This window comes from Sinohyriopsis cumingii, chromosome 1 (assembly GCF_028554795.1).
Source record: "Sinohyriopsis cumingii isolate HCF-2022 chromosome 1, ASM2855479v2, whole genome shotgun sequence".
Classification (NCBI taxonomy): domain Eukaryota; kingdom Metazoa; phylum Mollusca; class Bivalvia; order Unionida; family Unionidae; genus Sinohyriopsis; species Sinohyriopsis cumingii.
This window is the reverse complement of record NC_142961.1, coordinates 16,681,296-16,699,882: the sequence shown is the minus strand read 5'-3', so window position 1 is coordinate 16,699,882 and position 18,587 is coordinate 16,681,296. Positions and strand designations below refer to the sequence as shown.

General features: G+C 36.4%; 1 protein-coding gene across 1 annotated transcript in view; it reads right to left on the bottom strand.

Annotated features, from left to right (window-relative positions):
- Positions 1-1,161: 1,161 nt before the first annotated feature.
- Positions 1,162-18,587, bottom strand: part of LOC149806485 (hillarin-like) — an 87,769-nt gene continuing 70,343 nt past the window's right edge. Inside the window, exons 4-8 of the mRNA XM_089953729.1 lie at positions 13,084-13,260; positions 11,629-11,711; positions 10,020-10,163; positions 9,127-9,282; positions 1,162-8,191 (exon numbers count right to left, since the gene is read on the bottom strand). Coding sequence (XP_089809855.1) covers positions 6,640-8,191; positions 9,127-9,282; positions 10,020-10,163; positions 11,629-11,711; positions 13,084-13,260 — 2,112 coding nt within the window. The 3' untranslated portion in view covers positions 1,162-6,639. The remainder of the gene's footprint in view (positions 8,192-9,126; positions 9,283-10,019; positions 10,164-11,628; positions 11,712-13,083; positions 13,261-18,587) is intronic.

Sequence of the window (18,587 nt, the reverse complement as noted above, 5' to 3'; positions counted from 1 at the left end):
TTTGGTCGTTGATAAAATTAACTATTTCTGTGCGCTTTTCGGTGGTCCTACTGACTGGGCATTGAATAATGCAGTGTGCAGAGGTATCTCTTGGATAGTTGACACAAAGGTTGACGAATTAATAGGGATTTGAATTAGATTATCTAAATTAACGGTCGAATTTTTTTAAATGGTTGTGCCGAAATAAGGGAGATAACTGGGATTCTTCTTCCTGTTCTACGCCGGCCAGCTTTGAAAAGAACGTTTCTTTTTTCGCTTCTGTTTACATTTAGATAATGATGAATGTAGTCCCAGTTCGTTTAGTCTAGAGCACAATGTAGTGTGGAGAGCCAAGGAGTGATCATTTAACGCAATTAATGAGGGTCCATCTTAGCATAAACGGGTTAACTGGCGAGTATTACGTGATGGCGGTTTGTTCAAAAACAGTGGAGCAAGACAGCTGAGAAAAAGTCTAATTGTTCTCGTTTCCAAAACAAGGAGATGAAGAAACACATACGAATTTAACAGCCAATACATAATGAACACAATAACGAAGACGAAAACATGCAACAAGCACAAATATCATGAAAAGGGCACTAAAAAAACGGAACAGCTGCTTCAAGCCGGCTAAGCGATAGCGGCCATCTTGTAATAGTGTAATGAGAGTCTCGCTCAGTTAGCACTCTACCCCAAGCTCCTGTAATGAGTCTCGCTCAATTAGCACTCTACTCCAAGCTCCTGTAATGAGTCTCGCTCAATTAGCACTCTGCCCCAAGCTCCTGTAATGAGTCTCGCTCAATTAGCACTCTGCCCCAAGCTCCTATAATGAGAGTCTCTCTCAATTAGCACTCTATCCCAACTGCAATGAGAGTCTCGCTCAATTAGCACTCTACCCCGACTGTAATGAGAGTCTCGCTCAATTAGCACTCTACCCCGACTGTAATGAGCTTGCTCAATTAGCACTCTATCCCAAGCGAAGGCTAACCTATCAGCCAATCAGCAACGTTACCACACTTTTGATAAAATATGTTATTAGCGGTAAAAATGGTCTTGCAACATTTACATGTCTGTTTTATCTCCATTACTTGCTCCATTCTACTACCATCATTTGCACATGTCTGAAGTAATATGTTGAATCAAAAATCACTCAGGGCGCAATGATGAAAAGTACGAAGACGGACATATGCAATTGAGTTTATTGAAGATGTGGCGGCTTATTTTTAGAATATCAGAGAACAAAAAAGCAATCATTTATGAATGTATGTTTTTGATTATGTCCCAGATAATATTATGGAAATGAATACGAGTTTGCTGTATAGCTGCAATGCACTTTTGTATAATGAAAATATGAAAGCAACCAAACTGGCAGAAACTTCCATTTGTAAATATACACAATGAATGAAAATCTTAACGATTTTTAAATACATCAAAACATCTGAATAATAATAAGATCGATTCTCCTCAACACCGTTCGTCACTTAGTGTAGAGTTGTCCGCTGTTAATTATTTGCAAAGAAATCTATAGTTCTCACAAGACTGAGCTTATAAAACGTTTCGTTTTCCTTCGTTTCTAATTTTATCACCGTCATAATTCCAATATAAATGGTACTAATGAAATAAATGGTACAGACCTTTAATTTAATATTTATGGAATGACTTTTACCTGAGATGAAGGTCCATTCTACGAAATATTTAGATTTTTTTCATGGACGCAGAAACAAAAATGGTGGCCAGGTCAGAGAGTGTGTGCTGCTTGAGAGGGTGTTCAGTAAATGGAGAGACCAAGAACAGGTCACAGTGCGCGCGGTGTCAAGATAACACCCTTTATAGTCCAAAAACGATGGGATCTATCGTCATGCTTTTCTCATTGACTACAAGAACCATGATGTGGTCCTATTAAGCCCAACTTTTTCAAGTTATTCGTTTGTAAATAGTGTTATACATGAACGTGTACATTAGTAAGCAGATATTTCAAATACACTTTTATCGCATTAAAACGCCTGTATTAGTTTATTTACAGCCAATTCTATGCAAGTACTTAAAAAGTAAAATATCAATACAAAACTTTCAGTTATTTATTACATACCCACTATGCTCATATGTTCGATTTGGTGTTCAATACAGATGTTCAGTCCGTATTTTCATATCACACACCCAGATTCGAACTACTTGCTTGCCTTCTTTGACGTCCGCGCGTAGATCTTTTTACACACAGTGAATCGAACTTGTATAAATCCCAGTTCGTTTTGAATTTCATTCATACAGTAAAGTTAAAAATTGACAAATTGTACAGAAGGGTGGCATGTAATGAATACAAACCCGCATTCGTGTTTTGTACCGAGTCGGGGAAAGAACTCGTTTGATACGGCATACGAATATGTCTCGGTCTGACGACCTCAGTTTATGCATATGCCATATCAAACTCGTTCCCTCCACTGACTCGGAAAAAAAAACAACTTTCAATTGGATGAAAATAGGCTACTATGCTCAGTTTCTGGTGAGCTTTTGTAATTGATGTAAATGATCCAGTACAGCCTCTGTGTTTAGGTTGAAATGTGATACTACTATATTATTATAATTCAGAAATAACAAACATATATCAAAGTGATAGTGATGGGTTGTATGTAATGAGAATAAAAGTGTATATTTTAGTATGTGTGAGCACTTGGTAAATTCTGTAATTAGTTGAGTTTAAAAAAGCATACATGTATTTTAGCCACACTGAATATCGCTGTATATACACGGTCTAATTTTCCAACTTTTGAAAATGTATATATTGGCTAATGGCGGCGATTATTTTACGAGTTTCCCTACCTACAAGGACTATATAAATGCTTATTTATGTTGGTAGGGTATACTAGTTGCTGGAGTGTGGCACTCTTTTCACCGTCTGTGAATATAGAACGTTTGAAACCCCAATGTATAAACATGCATACAGTAAGATAAAAAAGCCAAGTTCCAGAGACTTTCAATTATGTGTACTTTACCCGTAATGTATTTGCATAAGAGAATGCCCAAGCATATAATATCCTCTGAAACTTGTAAATGCATAATATATGATCATTTAAAGTTAAATCCATTAGATTAGCACACAGTGAATTCAGAAGTTCCTGATTAACCTTCTTCATTGTAAAAGATTTTATCATAAGGCTACCCATATATTATGTTTTATTTCTGTATTGTTTTTCTTCTCTCTTGATCCGATCTAGAATAAATTGCTGAAGATGTCAGGTAGAGTTAGGTTGAACTATGTGTTATAATATATAGCTAAAATTTCAAAAAAGCCAAAATCCTATGTGAACATTGTCGGCATTCCATATGATGTAACAATAGGTGTCCTCTCAAGGTTCAACAATATTTAAAAAAACAGAATCCACTTTAAGAATATTTGTCGCCGATTCTTCTGTATTTTTATTCAGCTATCTGTGACAACTGGCTTACAGAGTAACGACCTTCAAAAAAGCACAAAAGTTCACATTCACCATTCGACTGAAGAATTTGGTCATAAATAAGCTACACGTCACAGTCAGATAAAAAATCTGCAATGGTTCACCAGCGAAAATTTCTTGTACACTTACAGCAAAATATTTCATTGAAACGTAATGAAAATCTGTCCTAATACATAAAGACATGTCGACAATAATCAGAAGACAGAGTGACAATCATATGATGGAAAGAAAGACCATTAAGTAATTGTAGCGTTTTTTGGCCTGTATTGAAATAATGTGACACTGTCGGAAATAGTTTCACTTAAAGCTGACAAAACAAAGTCTTGAAAGTAAGAACACATTATAAATACGCGTATCTGCCTGAGTGTATGGTTTTGATACGAGCTCAACTGGCGCATGTAAGATAAGACAAGTATTAGCAAGGATCATATGAATATTGCCCCCATTGATTTAAAAAAAAATCAATATAGATTGTAAACATTCATGACAGATTTTGGCAGAGTACCTCGTTATGCATCCTAACAGCATTATGTAAAACATACACTGAAAGAATCTGAAGGAAAAGAACGGGGTATACGCACTTCTGTTCAGGAACAAAAATACTTCATGATTTTTTTTCTCCAAATGGAAACAGAAGAAATAAAGCCGTTTCGTTATAATATCAAAGAAACAATCGGAATTATACATTACTGTAAGATTCCTAAAACCTTTAAAATAAAAAAGAAGTATGTTGAAAATATAGTTTCATACACAAGTCTTCTTTAAAAAAATGGAAGTTTTACATTAAAACAATATTGATCAGATCGATCGAATACTCCCTGTGTCTAACGCTTGTCATTCATTATTCTTGGGTACTTTTATAACGATTAAGCGCAAGTAAAAAAAGTCGCTGTGACCCAGTATGACTCAACGTATTCATCCATTTTGGAGGTCATCAACGAAAAGGTGTTGGAGTTAGTATCCAGGCGTAATTCTTCAACAACGTTTAAAAATCAACGACGGTTGGTTTCGGACGCATGCCCATTAAAACAGCCTCCAACTTGGCATGTTTGGTGTCAACAAATGTACAAGAACTACAACCTGGACAGAGGGGATGGATGCATGGGCGTATCTTTTTCATTACTCTCTCGAGTCTGCATTATCTAACCTTCACCTCTCGTTATAGCGTGTTTGTGTGATTTGGATATTTTAACGTAGCTTTAACAATTTTTCAGTCATATCGCTACGATGTCTGCAGTGTGGCAGTTTATAGCACTGGGACATCATGCCGCAGACATGTAGCATGATGTCCCACCCAGTCACATTATCCTGACACCAGGCCGACCAGTTCTAACACTAACCTCTTAATGCTGAACGCCAAGCGAGGCAACTGTTAGGACCATTTTTGTAAGTCTTTGGTATGACTCGGCCGGGGATCGAACCAACGACCTCCCGCATCCGAAACTTACGCTCTAACCACTAGGCCAATGGAGCGGTCCCTCTCGTTATAGAACTACCTGGCAAGCCAACAGTGCCATAACGTGAAAACATTTCGCGTTCTAGAAGCTCGAATAAGCCTATTCGAAGCTTGCTACAGTCCATCAAACAATGGTTTCAATCACGTATTCGAGACAACAGGAATGTGTTTTCTCAATGCTCGAATACGCTATCTCAAGAGAGCCATTCCAAAAATTGTTTAATTACATGCTCACATATTCCAGACAAGAAAAATACGCTTTCTTGAGGCACCAATAAGTGATTTTGAAACTCAAGACCACGTTTTCGCGCCTCGAAAAGGTGGACTGCGATTAGAATAAACGATCAGGTTTATATGATTAAAATAGTTCTCTAACTCTCTTCATATCACGTTCTCGGGCTTTGAGAATATGCATATTGTCTCCAATACGTGATCATATGATTGAAATGACTTTTCCAATTGGTTCTCACAATAAAGTTTCAAATACGAGCATTAGAGCTTTGAGAATGCGAAATGTTCCCACGTTAGGACTCCGCTGGCTTGCCAAAATGATTCGATTACGCAAAGTGGAAAGTTTCATTTCCGCGTGATAGAGAAGTTGACTGCACGTAATGGAGATCGATTTCGCGCATTACAGGGGTCATATAATTGAACGGTATGACCTGATGGATTTCAAGAGTTCGCATACTCGTACCTCGAGAACAAGAAACGTTTACCCGTTATTTTCCCAGTTTTGCCAAAAGTCCAAATGCTTGCTGGTCTGTAAATGTTGACAAACGCTGTGGATATCGGTGATAACAAGTCCCGAATTTTGTTGACTCGGGTCATGACCTTATTTTATATAACGTAATAATGTAACTAAATGTAATAAATTAATTTGTAAGAGAGAGAGAGGCTTGAACAGCTCAAAATCGACCTTAATTTCTACGCAAGAGAGTAGACTTGGACAACTCAAAATAGACCTTAATTTCTAGGCCAGAGAGGAGGTTGGACAGCTCAAAATAGACCTTAATTTCTAGGCCAGAGAGGAGGTTGGACAGCCCAAAATAGACCTTAATTTCAATGCGAGAGAGGAGGATTGGACAGCTCAACATAATCCTTACTTTCTAGGGGAAAGAATAGGCTGGAACAAGTCCAAAAAGATATGAATTTCTAGACAAGAAAGAAGGCCTGAACGGCTCAAAACAGTACTTAATTTCTTTTGAGCAGTTCTGATTTAGATGCGATTAAGCATTACTGTCATGAATGCTATGAATTATTTCTCTTCTCATCCCTTGTTTCGATCACCAATCTGTGTTCCTAAAACAAGCATGTGTAGCGTGACCAGAATGACTTTCGTGCTCTATGTTTCATTAGAATATATATTAAGACTTTGTTCACTTCGGGGAAAGGGTATTGCACTTTGGTTCAGATGCGCTATGTTGTTTATACCAAGCATGCACACAACCTGAGCCTTTCCTATTTCTCAAGTGGACAAAGCCCACTTCAACATTCTCATAACAAGTAAACTGCCAGGTAATTAAGATGGACCTGTAAAATGATTTGGTTCTTAAAAATATCATTAACATCCTGTGTACTGTTTTTGATTTTTCTGTTGAAATAGTGTAATCTTTGTAATGGGGCAAATGTCCACTATCCCACTCTAATAATCAGTTTTGTTTTCGTCTTACTATGTCTATATATATATATTATTTTATCTATTACACTTAACACACCTTTTCTAAATGCTATCTCCTACGAAGTTTTGTTGTTCAGTCATTTCTTTTCCTTTTGCTTGTCCTTTTCCTTTGACTTGTCCTTTTTACTACCAAAGAACGACTTTTTGAAAAGTCCCCCTGACAACTTCTTCTCTTCAATTTTGACTGGAAATCCCATGTTTGTGGCTTTCACCTTGTGATTGATCATATAGTTGAAAACGTTTGGCATTTCCCTGCCTGGCGCCTCTCTGTTCCTGGCGTAGACGGACAGCAGGAAACAGCCTCTCTTCTCCATGTTGATGAAAAATTTGACAGTTGTATTGTCTTTGCCTTCACGCACCATAGTCACAAATTGGCGGCAATCTTCATCTGGTTCTCGTATGAATTGGTACGAGACTTCTAAGGTAGTTGGGGCAAAGAGCTCCACTGTAAGCTTGTTGGTATCTTGGCAGAGGATTTGGGGATCTTTGTGTGATACGGCTTTTAATCCGAGTTCGCTGAAAATAGGCAATGGTCCGACCGTTGCACTTCCTCGCCTTGCGAAAATCTTTTGGTCAACTTTGGGCAGTTCAACAGGTGAGTCCACCTTTATAGCATTTAGGAGGTACTTACAGGCGTGTGAAAGTGTATTAGACTCTTTGGCATCTTTAGGTTTTGCATAAATATCCAGTCCAAACTGCCCTACTTGAGGTACTGTAATAGACACAGTCAGGATACCATTTTGAACTGTCAACATCACAAAAGGATCTAATGTTTTTGTCTCTACATTATTAAATTTCAGTTTGGCTACAAATTGGAGTGGTATTGGAATTTTAAATTTCAGATCTATGGAATTTTCCACATTCACGATTCCGGCCTTTGCATTTTCCGGAGTTTCACTGCTGCTAGTACTTCCGGAATCAGATAGATTGTCTGGCTCATTGTTGAGAATTGGTGTAATTCCAAAATGGCGGAAAGCTTTTTTAGGACCCCATTCTCCCGAGGCACAATCTGGAAGTGGGTGCATCTTGCCATTCATCGTTCTACACGTAATTTTGAATTTGCATGCGCATTTCAGTCGGAAGGGAGAGAGGACACCATCGCTATCTTCGGTGATTTTATTACTCTCTTCGATTTTGTTGGCGAATATCTCGAAAAAGAAATCACCCGATGTTGGTACATGTACACCGAATATAACCATATTATCCATCATCGTTTGGAACACAAAGCGTTCCAAACTTACACCTTTGTATGTGCTTTCGAGTTGTCTCTCTTTGTCCGCAAAACGAAGCTGATAGAAGAATACCAGTTCGTTTTCGAATTTCTCCGGAACTTTGATCCTCACAGTCGCGCCACCTTTATCATCTGCTTCCAGAACTCCTGTCAGCGCTCGATCGAACTGCATACCATAGTGAAAGAAAACAGATCGCACGAATGGCAAGGCCTCAAACTCTTCCAGTGTGATAGGGGCTTCTAGAAGCTGCCATTCCTTTTCTAAAGGCCAGAATTCCTGGATGAACTCGTCCGGGTCAGTAAGAAAATAATGCTCATCGTACTGATAGCGAATCTTGTCCTTTGAAGATTCATCCCTTTTACCTTCTTTCTTTCTATCCTTATTCAGAACCAAATGTCTGTAAAAAGAACGTAATAGTATGTAAATAAAATGGACGTGTGCGGGGATTCACGTTAGAGTTTTAGAGTACATTCCAAAATGTTTTAGTTATATATTTAAAACAGTTGCTTTACAGCAGGAGCGTAATTTGTATCTAAAACACGTCAGTGCATATAGGACACACGGTACTAATTATACGGAAGAACTGTGAACCAGTCTAGAAATGGGTGAAGAAATAATAGAGTATTTACAGGTTTGGTGGTCCATAATTGGTTAATAATGAAAATTAAAATTTTAGGAAAAATATCTTTTGAGAGCTTATCCTATATGTAATGTAAAAAAAAATATTGAGAAATTTCTACTGATGCAATTTTAGCATTTTTACAGGCTTGACTCAGGAGTACTCAATATTGAAAGTAGCACCTGATTCATTTGGTGCAGAATCAATAACACGTGTTTCATGCACATATATGTAAACAAAATGCCGCGGGTCATATGGTGTTCTCCACACATAAGCTTGCACCAAGGTTAGATGTGCATGAAGAATTATAGGTCTCATTATCAGCACCCAGAAATTTTAAGTTATTGAATTTTGAATATGATAGTGTTTCCATATGTTTACCATTGGAGTTGAATTAGTACCGTGAGTCCTATAAGATATATATTCATGAATGTATCATTTTAAACAAAAACTTCCCACATATGAAAAAGTCCGATACTAAACGTAGCTAATTATTACAACTGTTTAAAGTGTATCTCGGTGCGATTGTTTAACAAACATTGAACTCAATTCAAATTGAATCAACTATGTTATTTTTTTTTAAAATACTGGTGATGAATGAATGATTATATCTCGAAATGTCTGCATATATGTCAAATTAAGGATGTCACCTTACATTGGTATTTATAGTATGGATAGAGAGAGAGAGAGAGAGAGAGAGGGAGAGAGATTACCTGGCGCCCCAGTTACACTGTACAAATCTCCAGTCATCATCAATGAGGACAGCATTCCAAGTATTTTGGAACTTGTCTGGCTCAATCTTCATTCCTGGCTCATACCCAACACTTTTGGAATGGCCTTTGATCTCCTTGCAGTGCATTCCGGCATAGCTAGAGAAAGCAATTAATATATCAGGTATCAGAAATACAAGACAACGGTAAATTTATTTAGATTAATAAGTCTGTATATTTCACATGCATCTGTGAACCTTTTCTTTACATGATCTTGTGTTCTACACGCCTTTTAAAAAATGTATTTGCTTTTGATATTTTTCTGCCAATAATGACTGAATAAAGGAAGTCTTGTGTAATCTAATTGGATCCTTAAATATTTCATGGTGTGAGCAATGCGACTTGGAGCAGTTACTGGTCATTCAAAATATACATGATGCAGAAACAAAAGATTCTGAGAACCGTGACCGTTGAAATTTTGATGCATTCGAATCACAAGACATTGTCTAAACATACATGAAACGACTGATAAGAAAACATTCAAAATGGATAAATAAACAAGGAATATGAAGTTGAAACCAAACGGTCAGAAGAATTCAAAACACGCTGCCTTCTCAGTAATGTATATGCCTAAATTCAAAATAGTAGAGACGAGAATAATCAGCAACGTGGCTTTGAAACCAAGAAACGTTTTCGTGTATTTCGTTTCTTTGTTTATTTTGTCGAGGACTAACACAATAATGCAGCATTTTGTAAAGAAACGGGCTGCATTTCCTTCAAAACGTTCTGAATTCAAACTATTTTGTTTCTGTCCTTAGTAATTTGAGTTTGGTCTACAGCTACAAAACAAGTGACTTAATATCACACGTTTTTAAGTATATTGGATACAATATTACCTGCAGAGTCTCATAAAAAGTACGTGATAAGTCTCGGTCCCATATTTAATTCCTCTCAGAAGTCCCATGGGCGTGTCAGCTTGTAGTTCGTCCTCAAATTGCATTTGATTTAGATCCTTCACTGTCAACCAACGGTAAATAGCTCTGTAAAAGTTCATATATCAAGCTTTATTAAAAAAAATTAAGTTCATTGCCTTTCCAAGGGTCCATGTTAAAACAGTGTTTTAGGCTTCTTTGGTACCATCTGCGTACTTTACGTCGGTATGTGTATTAAAAAATAGCATCGGCTGTACTTATTGTTGGTATGAGAACTGACAAATAGCATTAGCTGTATTTATTGTCGGCATGGGTATTAACAATTAACATCAACTGTACTTATTGTCGGCATGGGTATTAACAACTAACGTCAGCTGTACTTATTGTCGGCATGGGTATTAATAGCTACGATGTCGTAGCCTCAACCTGATTTGTTGTGGTTGAGGCTACGAACTGATCCCATATCATGTAATGGAGCAAAAAAATCGTCACTAAAGTCAGAAAAACAAACAGTGTAGAAATCAAATACATAAGTATAATCATATTGTGAAAGAAATTTGGCTTATTTTGAATTCATTAAGCCCTTACGCGATAAAATAAATTGGCATGGTTACTCTAACCTTATCCTGTCCGCCATGACAGATAACGCGAGACTCTCGCCGTGACCCCTTTTCTACGTAAGTCTTGCCAGACCATATTTTGGATTTTCTACGCTATATTATTATCAATTAAGTGCGAATAATCGCTTCTTGGTGGAATTTCAAAGTTGCCGATAAACCGTATTTACTTTTAATGCGCAGAATTTCTGACCCAAACGGTGCCAAAATTTTACTACGATTTGTTTACATTTCCAAAAAAGGCGCCAATGTCCTTATATGGCACACAAACAAACGAGGCTGAGAACGGAAGTAATCATTATTTGAAATAATATGGTGGACGATCTAAACGAAAATATCGGCTAAAAAAGGTAAACGAGATTTTACAACTATTTCTACAATGATTTTCGATACTTCCGGTATAAAATAAGAGGACTACTCAATTTATTGGATTACATGCAAGGAATATGTTTAAAGTTTTATTATTAGGCTAAAGGAGCGCCGGGTGTGAATCACACCCGGCTTGCTCCATTAACACGTATATGCTCATGTTAGTACCCTGTCCACGAGGTACGAGTAAGGGTACTAATATTAGTACTAGGGTATTAACAACTAACATCAGCTGTACTTATTGTCGGCATGGGTATTAACAATTAACATAAGCTGTACTAATTTTCGGCATGGGTATTAACAACTAACATAAGCTGCACTTATTGACGGCATGGGTATTAACAATTAACATCAGCTGCACTTATCATCGGCATGGGTATTAACAATTAACATCAGCTGTACTTATTGTCGGCATGGGTATTAACAACTAGCATCAGCTGCACTTATCATCGCCATAGGTATTAACAATTACCATAAAATGTAGTTACCTATTTATAAACACATGAATGATCTTTAGCAACACAGCACAAGCATCGCACAAGACATTGTGTAAAATTATTTAGAAAAGGATAAAATAATTGTATTACCTGACTTTCTCGAGGTCACTAAGAAGACCATCTGTGAGCTGGTTGACCAAGTCAGTGTAGGAAATTTGTTCGTTTTGGGCTACCTGTGTAATGATAAAGTATTGTATACAAAGTCTGTAAAGGAAATAATTACCTTTTGGGCTACCTGTGTAATGATAAAGTATTGTATACAAAGTCTGTAAAGGAAATGTGTTCGTTTTGGGCTACCTGTGTAATGATAAAGTATTGTGTACAAAGTCTGTAAAGGAAATCAGTACCTTTTGGGCTACCTGTGTAATGATAAAGTATTGTGTACAAAGTCTGTAAAGGAAATCATTACCTTTTGGGCTACCTGTGTAATGATAAAGTATTGTATACAAAGTCTGTAAAGGAAATGTGTTCGTTTTGGGCTACCTGTGTAATGATAAAGTATTGTGTACAAAGTCTGTAAAGGAAATGTGTTCGTTTTGGGCTACCTGTGTAATGATAAAGTATTGTATACAAAGTCTGTAAAGGAAATGTGTTCGTTTTGGGCTACCTGTGTAATGATAAAGTATTGTGTACAAAGTCTGTAAAGGAAATCAGTACCTTTTGGGCTACCTGTGTAATGATAAAGTATTGTGTACAAAGTCTGTAAAGGGAATCAGTACCTTTTGGGCTACCTGTGTAATGATAAAGTATTGTGTACAAAGTCTGTAAAGGGAATCAGTACCTTTTGGGCTACCTGTGTAATGATAAAGTATTGTGTACAAAGTCTGTAAAGGAAATCAGTACCTTTTGGGCTACCTGTGTAATGATAAAGTATTGTGTACAAAGTCTGTAAAGGAAATCAGTACCTTTTGGGCTACCTGTGAAATTACTAAGTATTCTAAGTTTGTGAGATCCGGTAGCATATGCTTAGCAATAAGAATAACATGCGGCAGATTCGTCGTTTACTATCTTGAGATTTATGTTTAAAACCATTTACTCTCAGTATCAGTAAGTATTTTATAGAATTATTTATATTTAAAAAAAAACATTTTTTTTTGGTGGGGGGGAACAATTATCATTACGTGAAAATAACTCATTCCATGTATAATTTATAGAATATATAACTTCAAACGTAGACAAAATTACAGATTTGTTAAGTCTGAATTTATGAAAATTATGTACCCACGACCATCGTGAAATGTCTTCGAGCCAAACAAGGAAAAGGTTTTACCTTACAAATCTTTATAGTTTATGTTCCCCTTCATCTAAGGGATGGGTGGAAAATAATAAAACAAGGTCTACCTATCTGTCAAATATTAAGGTCTACCTGTCTGTTAAATATTAAGGTCTGAGTGTCTGTCAAATATTAAGGTCTACCTGTATGTTAAATATTAAGGTTTGAGTGTCTGTCAAATATTAGGGTCTACCTGTCTGAGTGTCTGTCAAATATTAAGGTCTGCCTGTCTGAGTGTCTGACAAATATTAAGGTTTGAAAATGAAGCTTACCTCAACCACTCTGTTATCGATCTCGTCAAATATATGCGGGTCTGTGTATATCTCGGTTTTCCTCCAGGTAGGTGGGTGAGGAGCTGGTAGCTGAACAGGCTGTCCCTCCAAAACCTCTAGTGTTTCCACGATCTCCTTTACGGCATCATCATTTTGCTCAATGTGATGCATATTCGTCTGTCACAAGAAAATGCCAAAAAGTTAATGTTTGTACAATCTCATGGACATCTACACCCACCCCACCCCAGAATGAGTCCAAAGTCCTAACAAACTGCTTATTTGACAAAGGAATTACGATACACTTGCATGTCATATCGTCTATGAATAGCTGCTGTATTATTTACAGGTTTCAGGGACGTTATTTGGTATGCAGCTAAATCAACAAAAGTAATTTAAATTTCTTGTTTATGACAAAATTAAATATATTGTTGACCTGCTGAGCTGCATAGTTCGAGGAGAGTCTATCTGCCCTTCCTTGGAAATTGCATATCTCTGTTTTAATTTTTATGGGATCTTTAATCATCTTCCCATGTATCATACACATATTTACATTATACGTGTTTATGCTATCGCGTCTTCTACCCATCTGTGTTTTTATGGGATGAGCATGACAGGAGCTATACCGCCTGATGAGTCGTTATAAATATGTACAGATCTTTCTTTGAATGTCTTTTTATTGAACATGTTATATTTCGTACGTCTTGAAATCAACTGCTCCTTTCCCATGGCTGCAATATTGGCTTTAAATCCTTTATCTTGCCTTTCTTTGCCGTCTATTCCGGATTTATGTTTGCCATCTTTTGAATTTCGTTTTGATTTTGTAAATATTTGCGAGTTCTGGACATAGTTCTGACCTAAAAGGGCATTTGATCGAGGTGGGAAGTTTCATTTGTTGTGTAAGAATCACAGCAGTTATACTGGGACAATCATATGATGTGTTAACGCTAGAGATTCGTGTTGATACGACTAGATGGTTATTCAATGTTAGAGACTCGTGTTGATACGACTAGATGGTTATTCGATGTTAGAGATTCGTGTTGATACGACTAGATGGTTAGTCAATGTTAAGTGTTAAGAGGAGACTTACAACAGTAGCACTTGCTATAAATAACCCTTTTTTAACATACAGTGCAAGACTCTGTTCTGCTCGTGCATTGTTTCAGCACACTGCAATACACCAAGCCTGCAGCAACAATTATGACTGCAATAGCTACCCATTTGAAGAAACTAAGGTTAGTTAAAGGGAAATTACTAAGACGAAAAGCGCAATGCAGGTTGGGCCACACAGAGTATTGACGGGAACCAGAGCGGCAATGACGTGATAATACAATATTCCAGGCGTCTGGAACAAATGCAAGATAATAAACTTGCTGGTATAAAAGCAAGCCTAGGGGAGTGCATTTATGAACTCACGAAAGCTGTTAATGAAAGAGATCTTGACGTAGAAAACAAGTGCGAGATTATTGAGAAATGAATATGAAGCTGAGAAGAAAAATTAACTTCAGAGGCCGAGAATAAAACAAACAACATACTATATAGATGTCACGGAGAAAGTTGGTTTGAATCTTGATCCATAAATAAGTGCGACAGTCTTGAGAAGTGAGCCTGAGCTTGAGAAAAAAATAAAACTTAAGGGCTGAGAACCAAAAAACCAAACAAGATATCCCGAAAACGTCTCGGAAAAAATCGTTATGGTTATTAAAGAATCCATGCGAAGAGAAGTGAAACCTCACTGGCGATACTGACCATGCCATACAGGAGCATAAATGCAACTACCACTTAACAGAACAAAGTATATGGATATATCTCACCAAATAATAATAATAATAATAATAATAAAGTCTTTCTTTTCGTATTATCTAAAATATTCATGCCTACAAATGAAAGTCCCCGGATTGCATAAAGGCAAGTCTTAGTCATGATCGGTAACCCATTCAATTATTTCTGTGGATTTTTGCTTTGAACTAGATATACACAAAAAAAAATGCGGGTATGTGTGTGTATGGATCTCACAAAACATCATATATGTAGAGGCAATATGCAAATCTAACCAAAGGCTGTACACAAGAAACCTCCTTATCCCACATTATGACCTAAAAATCAATCCACAGAAGGTATAGAAGAAACCTAGTTGTCCCTCATCAAGACCTAAAACTCAATTCTAGGAATGAACACATAAAACCTAGTTGTCCCTCATCAAGACCTAAAACTCAGTTCAAGTAATGTACACAAGAAACCTCGTCCCTCATCAAGCCTTAACACTCAATTCACATATGTACACATAAAACCTTGTCCCACATCAAGACCTAAAACTCAATTCTAGGAATGTACACAAGAAACCTCGTCCCACATAAGACCTAAAACTCAATTCACGTAATGTACACAAGAAACCTTGTTTCACATCAAGACCTAAATCTCAATTAACGTAACGTGCACAAGAAACGTTGTCCCAAATTAAGACCTATATCTCCATTCACGGAAAGTACACAGCAAACCTTGTCCCACATCAAGACCTAAAACTCAATTCACAGAAAGTACACAAGAAATATTATCCCACATCACGACCTACACGTCGTACTCAATGTAATTAACCTGTCTGGTTTTGTATATAAAGTATTTGTCTACATGTACACAATTTATTTAACCTATTTGGTTTTGTATCTATAGTATTCCTTACATGTGGTCTGTGTAAATGACCTGTCTATAGTATTTCCTACATATATTGGATATAATTGACCTCTTTAATTTTGTATCTATAGTATTTCTTAATTGTATTGTAAGTAATTAACCTGTTTGGTTTTGTATCTATGGTATTTTCTACATCTATTTGACGTAACTAATCTGTTTGGTTTGGTATATATATTATTCCCTACATATACTGGATGTAATTAACATACTTGATAAGGCTATTAAGGGTATATTTTATTTTCATTAGAACCTCATGTACTCGCCTTAGACGTGAAGTAGATGTCAGTTACTGCACTCAGCTAAAACCCCTATTCTATATAACATATAAATCGAGAAGTGAAGCAGATTTCAGTTACTGCACTCAGCTAAAAAAAATCTATTGTGCACAACATATAAATCGAGAAGTGAAGTAGATATGTTACTACACTCAGCTAAAATCCCTTTTTTACACAACATATAAATCGAGACTTGCTGTCATTTCTAAAGAACGTATTTAGATTCCTCTATGACATATACACAAGATAAATATCATCCTCACCATTTTAGAAATCAGTGAAAAGTTTTTTTTCAACTAGTCTTTGCCTGTGGGAAGATGTACTTTTGTTACAATTTTTTTCTCCATTTATTATGTTTTCATACCTCTGTAATTTTACAGTTTTCCATATTATTATTTTTAACTCTGCGTTTAATTCTGCTCTCCGTTTTCTCGACTGATTCAATACACCACAGCTGGCTGCTTCGATAAGATTATGTATGTACAAACATATGGCTCTTAAAACATGCATATAAAATGTCTAGGGCTTTGTCACATTTGGAAAGGAGACAAAATGGTGGAACAAGGAACTAAAATATCAATATGTTTTTTTCATAACAAACTTGTCTGACCACAAACAGCTGTAGTGATGAATGGAGAAACGAAGATTTCTTCAGTGTAACTATTCATCTAGTACAAGAGTAACAGTCTTCTAAAGGACTTTCGTAATAGCAACAAGTTCCATTGAAATAAAATTTATGACGGAAAAGTACGACGAATAATATTAAAATGGTCGACCCTCGTTGGGTTGTGGGTGGGAAGTAAAATACAAAATATTTCGCAAATATCAATAAAAATGTTACTTTATAAACAATGTCATTGAAAAAATTGAGACAGAAGGGAAGGAAATACTTCCTTGGGAGAAATTTTAAACGCTGAAAAGTATTTTACAAAAGCTGATTCCAGAAACGATAAATCACATTCATATTTTTTATTTTTCACCACTGATTTGAACAAATGTTTTCAAGACCTCCAAAAAGGGAAGACTAGTGAATTTATCAACTATGCTGAAAGTGTCCTGTATGTGAAAACATGTGAAAACTTGTGTATGAAAACGTGTGAAAACTTGTGTATGAAAACATGTGTGAAAACCTGTGTATGAAAATATAGATGAAACACCAAGATAACAGCTTGCTTTATTGTTTCGTCAAAACACTCTTATCACAAACACTGAAGTCGTTTTTAAAACACTGAACTTATTCAAAAGCAACATCTGTCGATATTGTCATTTGCACCTATTGACGTGAAATGACTAGTACTGTGTTACGTGATGTTTGTGCTTTGAATATAGAAACGGATCGTGATGTTTTTGAAGATTGTCTTTACTTGTAGAATTATTTTTGGAAAACTTCAACAATTACTCGTCAGTAAAGGTGTAAACGTAAACATCTCATGGAAGAAGTAGTTTATTAAACTTATTTTAAAATTGATCTGTTATAATAAAGAATGATGAACCATTGCTACTCTAGTTTGTTTTCACCTGATAATCGGGAAAACAACTTTTGTATGTAAATGTTTCATACACGTAACCAACTGTTTGCTTATCTACAGGTCCATTGCTAATGGTCCCTTGAGTCCTTTTCTAATGGTCCATTGAGTCCATTGTTTATTCGCTTTATTATTATTTCTCCATGATGTTCATACTTTTTTCCATCAATGTCATTACAAAACAAGATTCCCTCGAAGTGGCAGACAGTCTACTGAGCAAAAAGAAGTTCCAAAAAGGTATGATAACACCATTTCTTCATTCTAATTGCGGTGTTGAATCCATGTCTGATATTTTTCATTGATAAGATATTCATTAGCTGATGCGGTTGACATATTGGATGTGAGATTGGCACCATTTTCATTTGGGACAAAATAAATATCATTACATGTATTTTAGTGAAAACCCCGTTATAACACCCATCCATTCAGGGGGGAATAATAGCAATAAGATTCTCAAGGCAGCCATTATTGGATTTACGATTGGCACCGTTTTCATTTCACATACGAAGCCTAACTTAAAAACCTCATGTTGATACAGCCAGCCATTTGGAAGGAGATGAGATACCAATATTTTCAAGATAGCCACCATGGTAGTCATACTGAGGGTAATTCATTTCCATTTAGGACCAATAAGGCACTATAAGAACTGTTCTCATGAAAACCCTATGTCGAAATAATATAAGAGGAACAGCTACTACAAGCCTTAAAAGGATGACTAAATACTGAATGTCTAGGAAGCAAACTTTTAATTCAGGATCAACAAATATTCTAAGCAGTCTTTTAATAAAAATTCCGTGCCCATTGGAAACTTCATGTTATGTTTTGCGATTGTACCAATATATGTCGGTGCAAAACAAACCTTTATTTTACGTTTCAGTAGTCATGTACTCGGCTCGTCCAAAGCAATAACTAGTTTAAGTGGGGACGAACAATTCGTATGAAACGACTTTGTTTTCTTGTGACGGAATCACAAAATTAAGTTGCTTGGGGGAGGGTGCGCATAATTTGTTGCTAC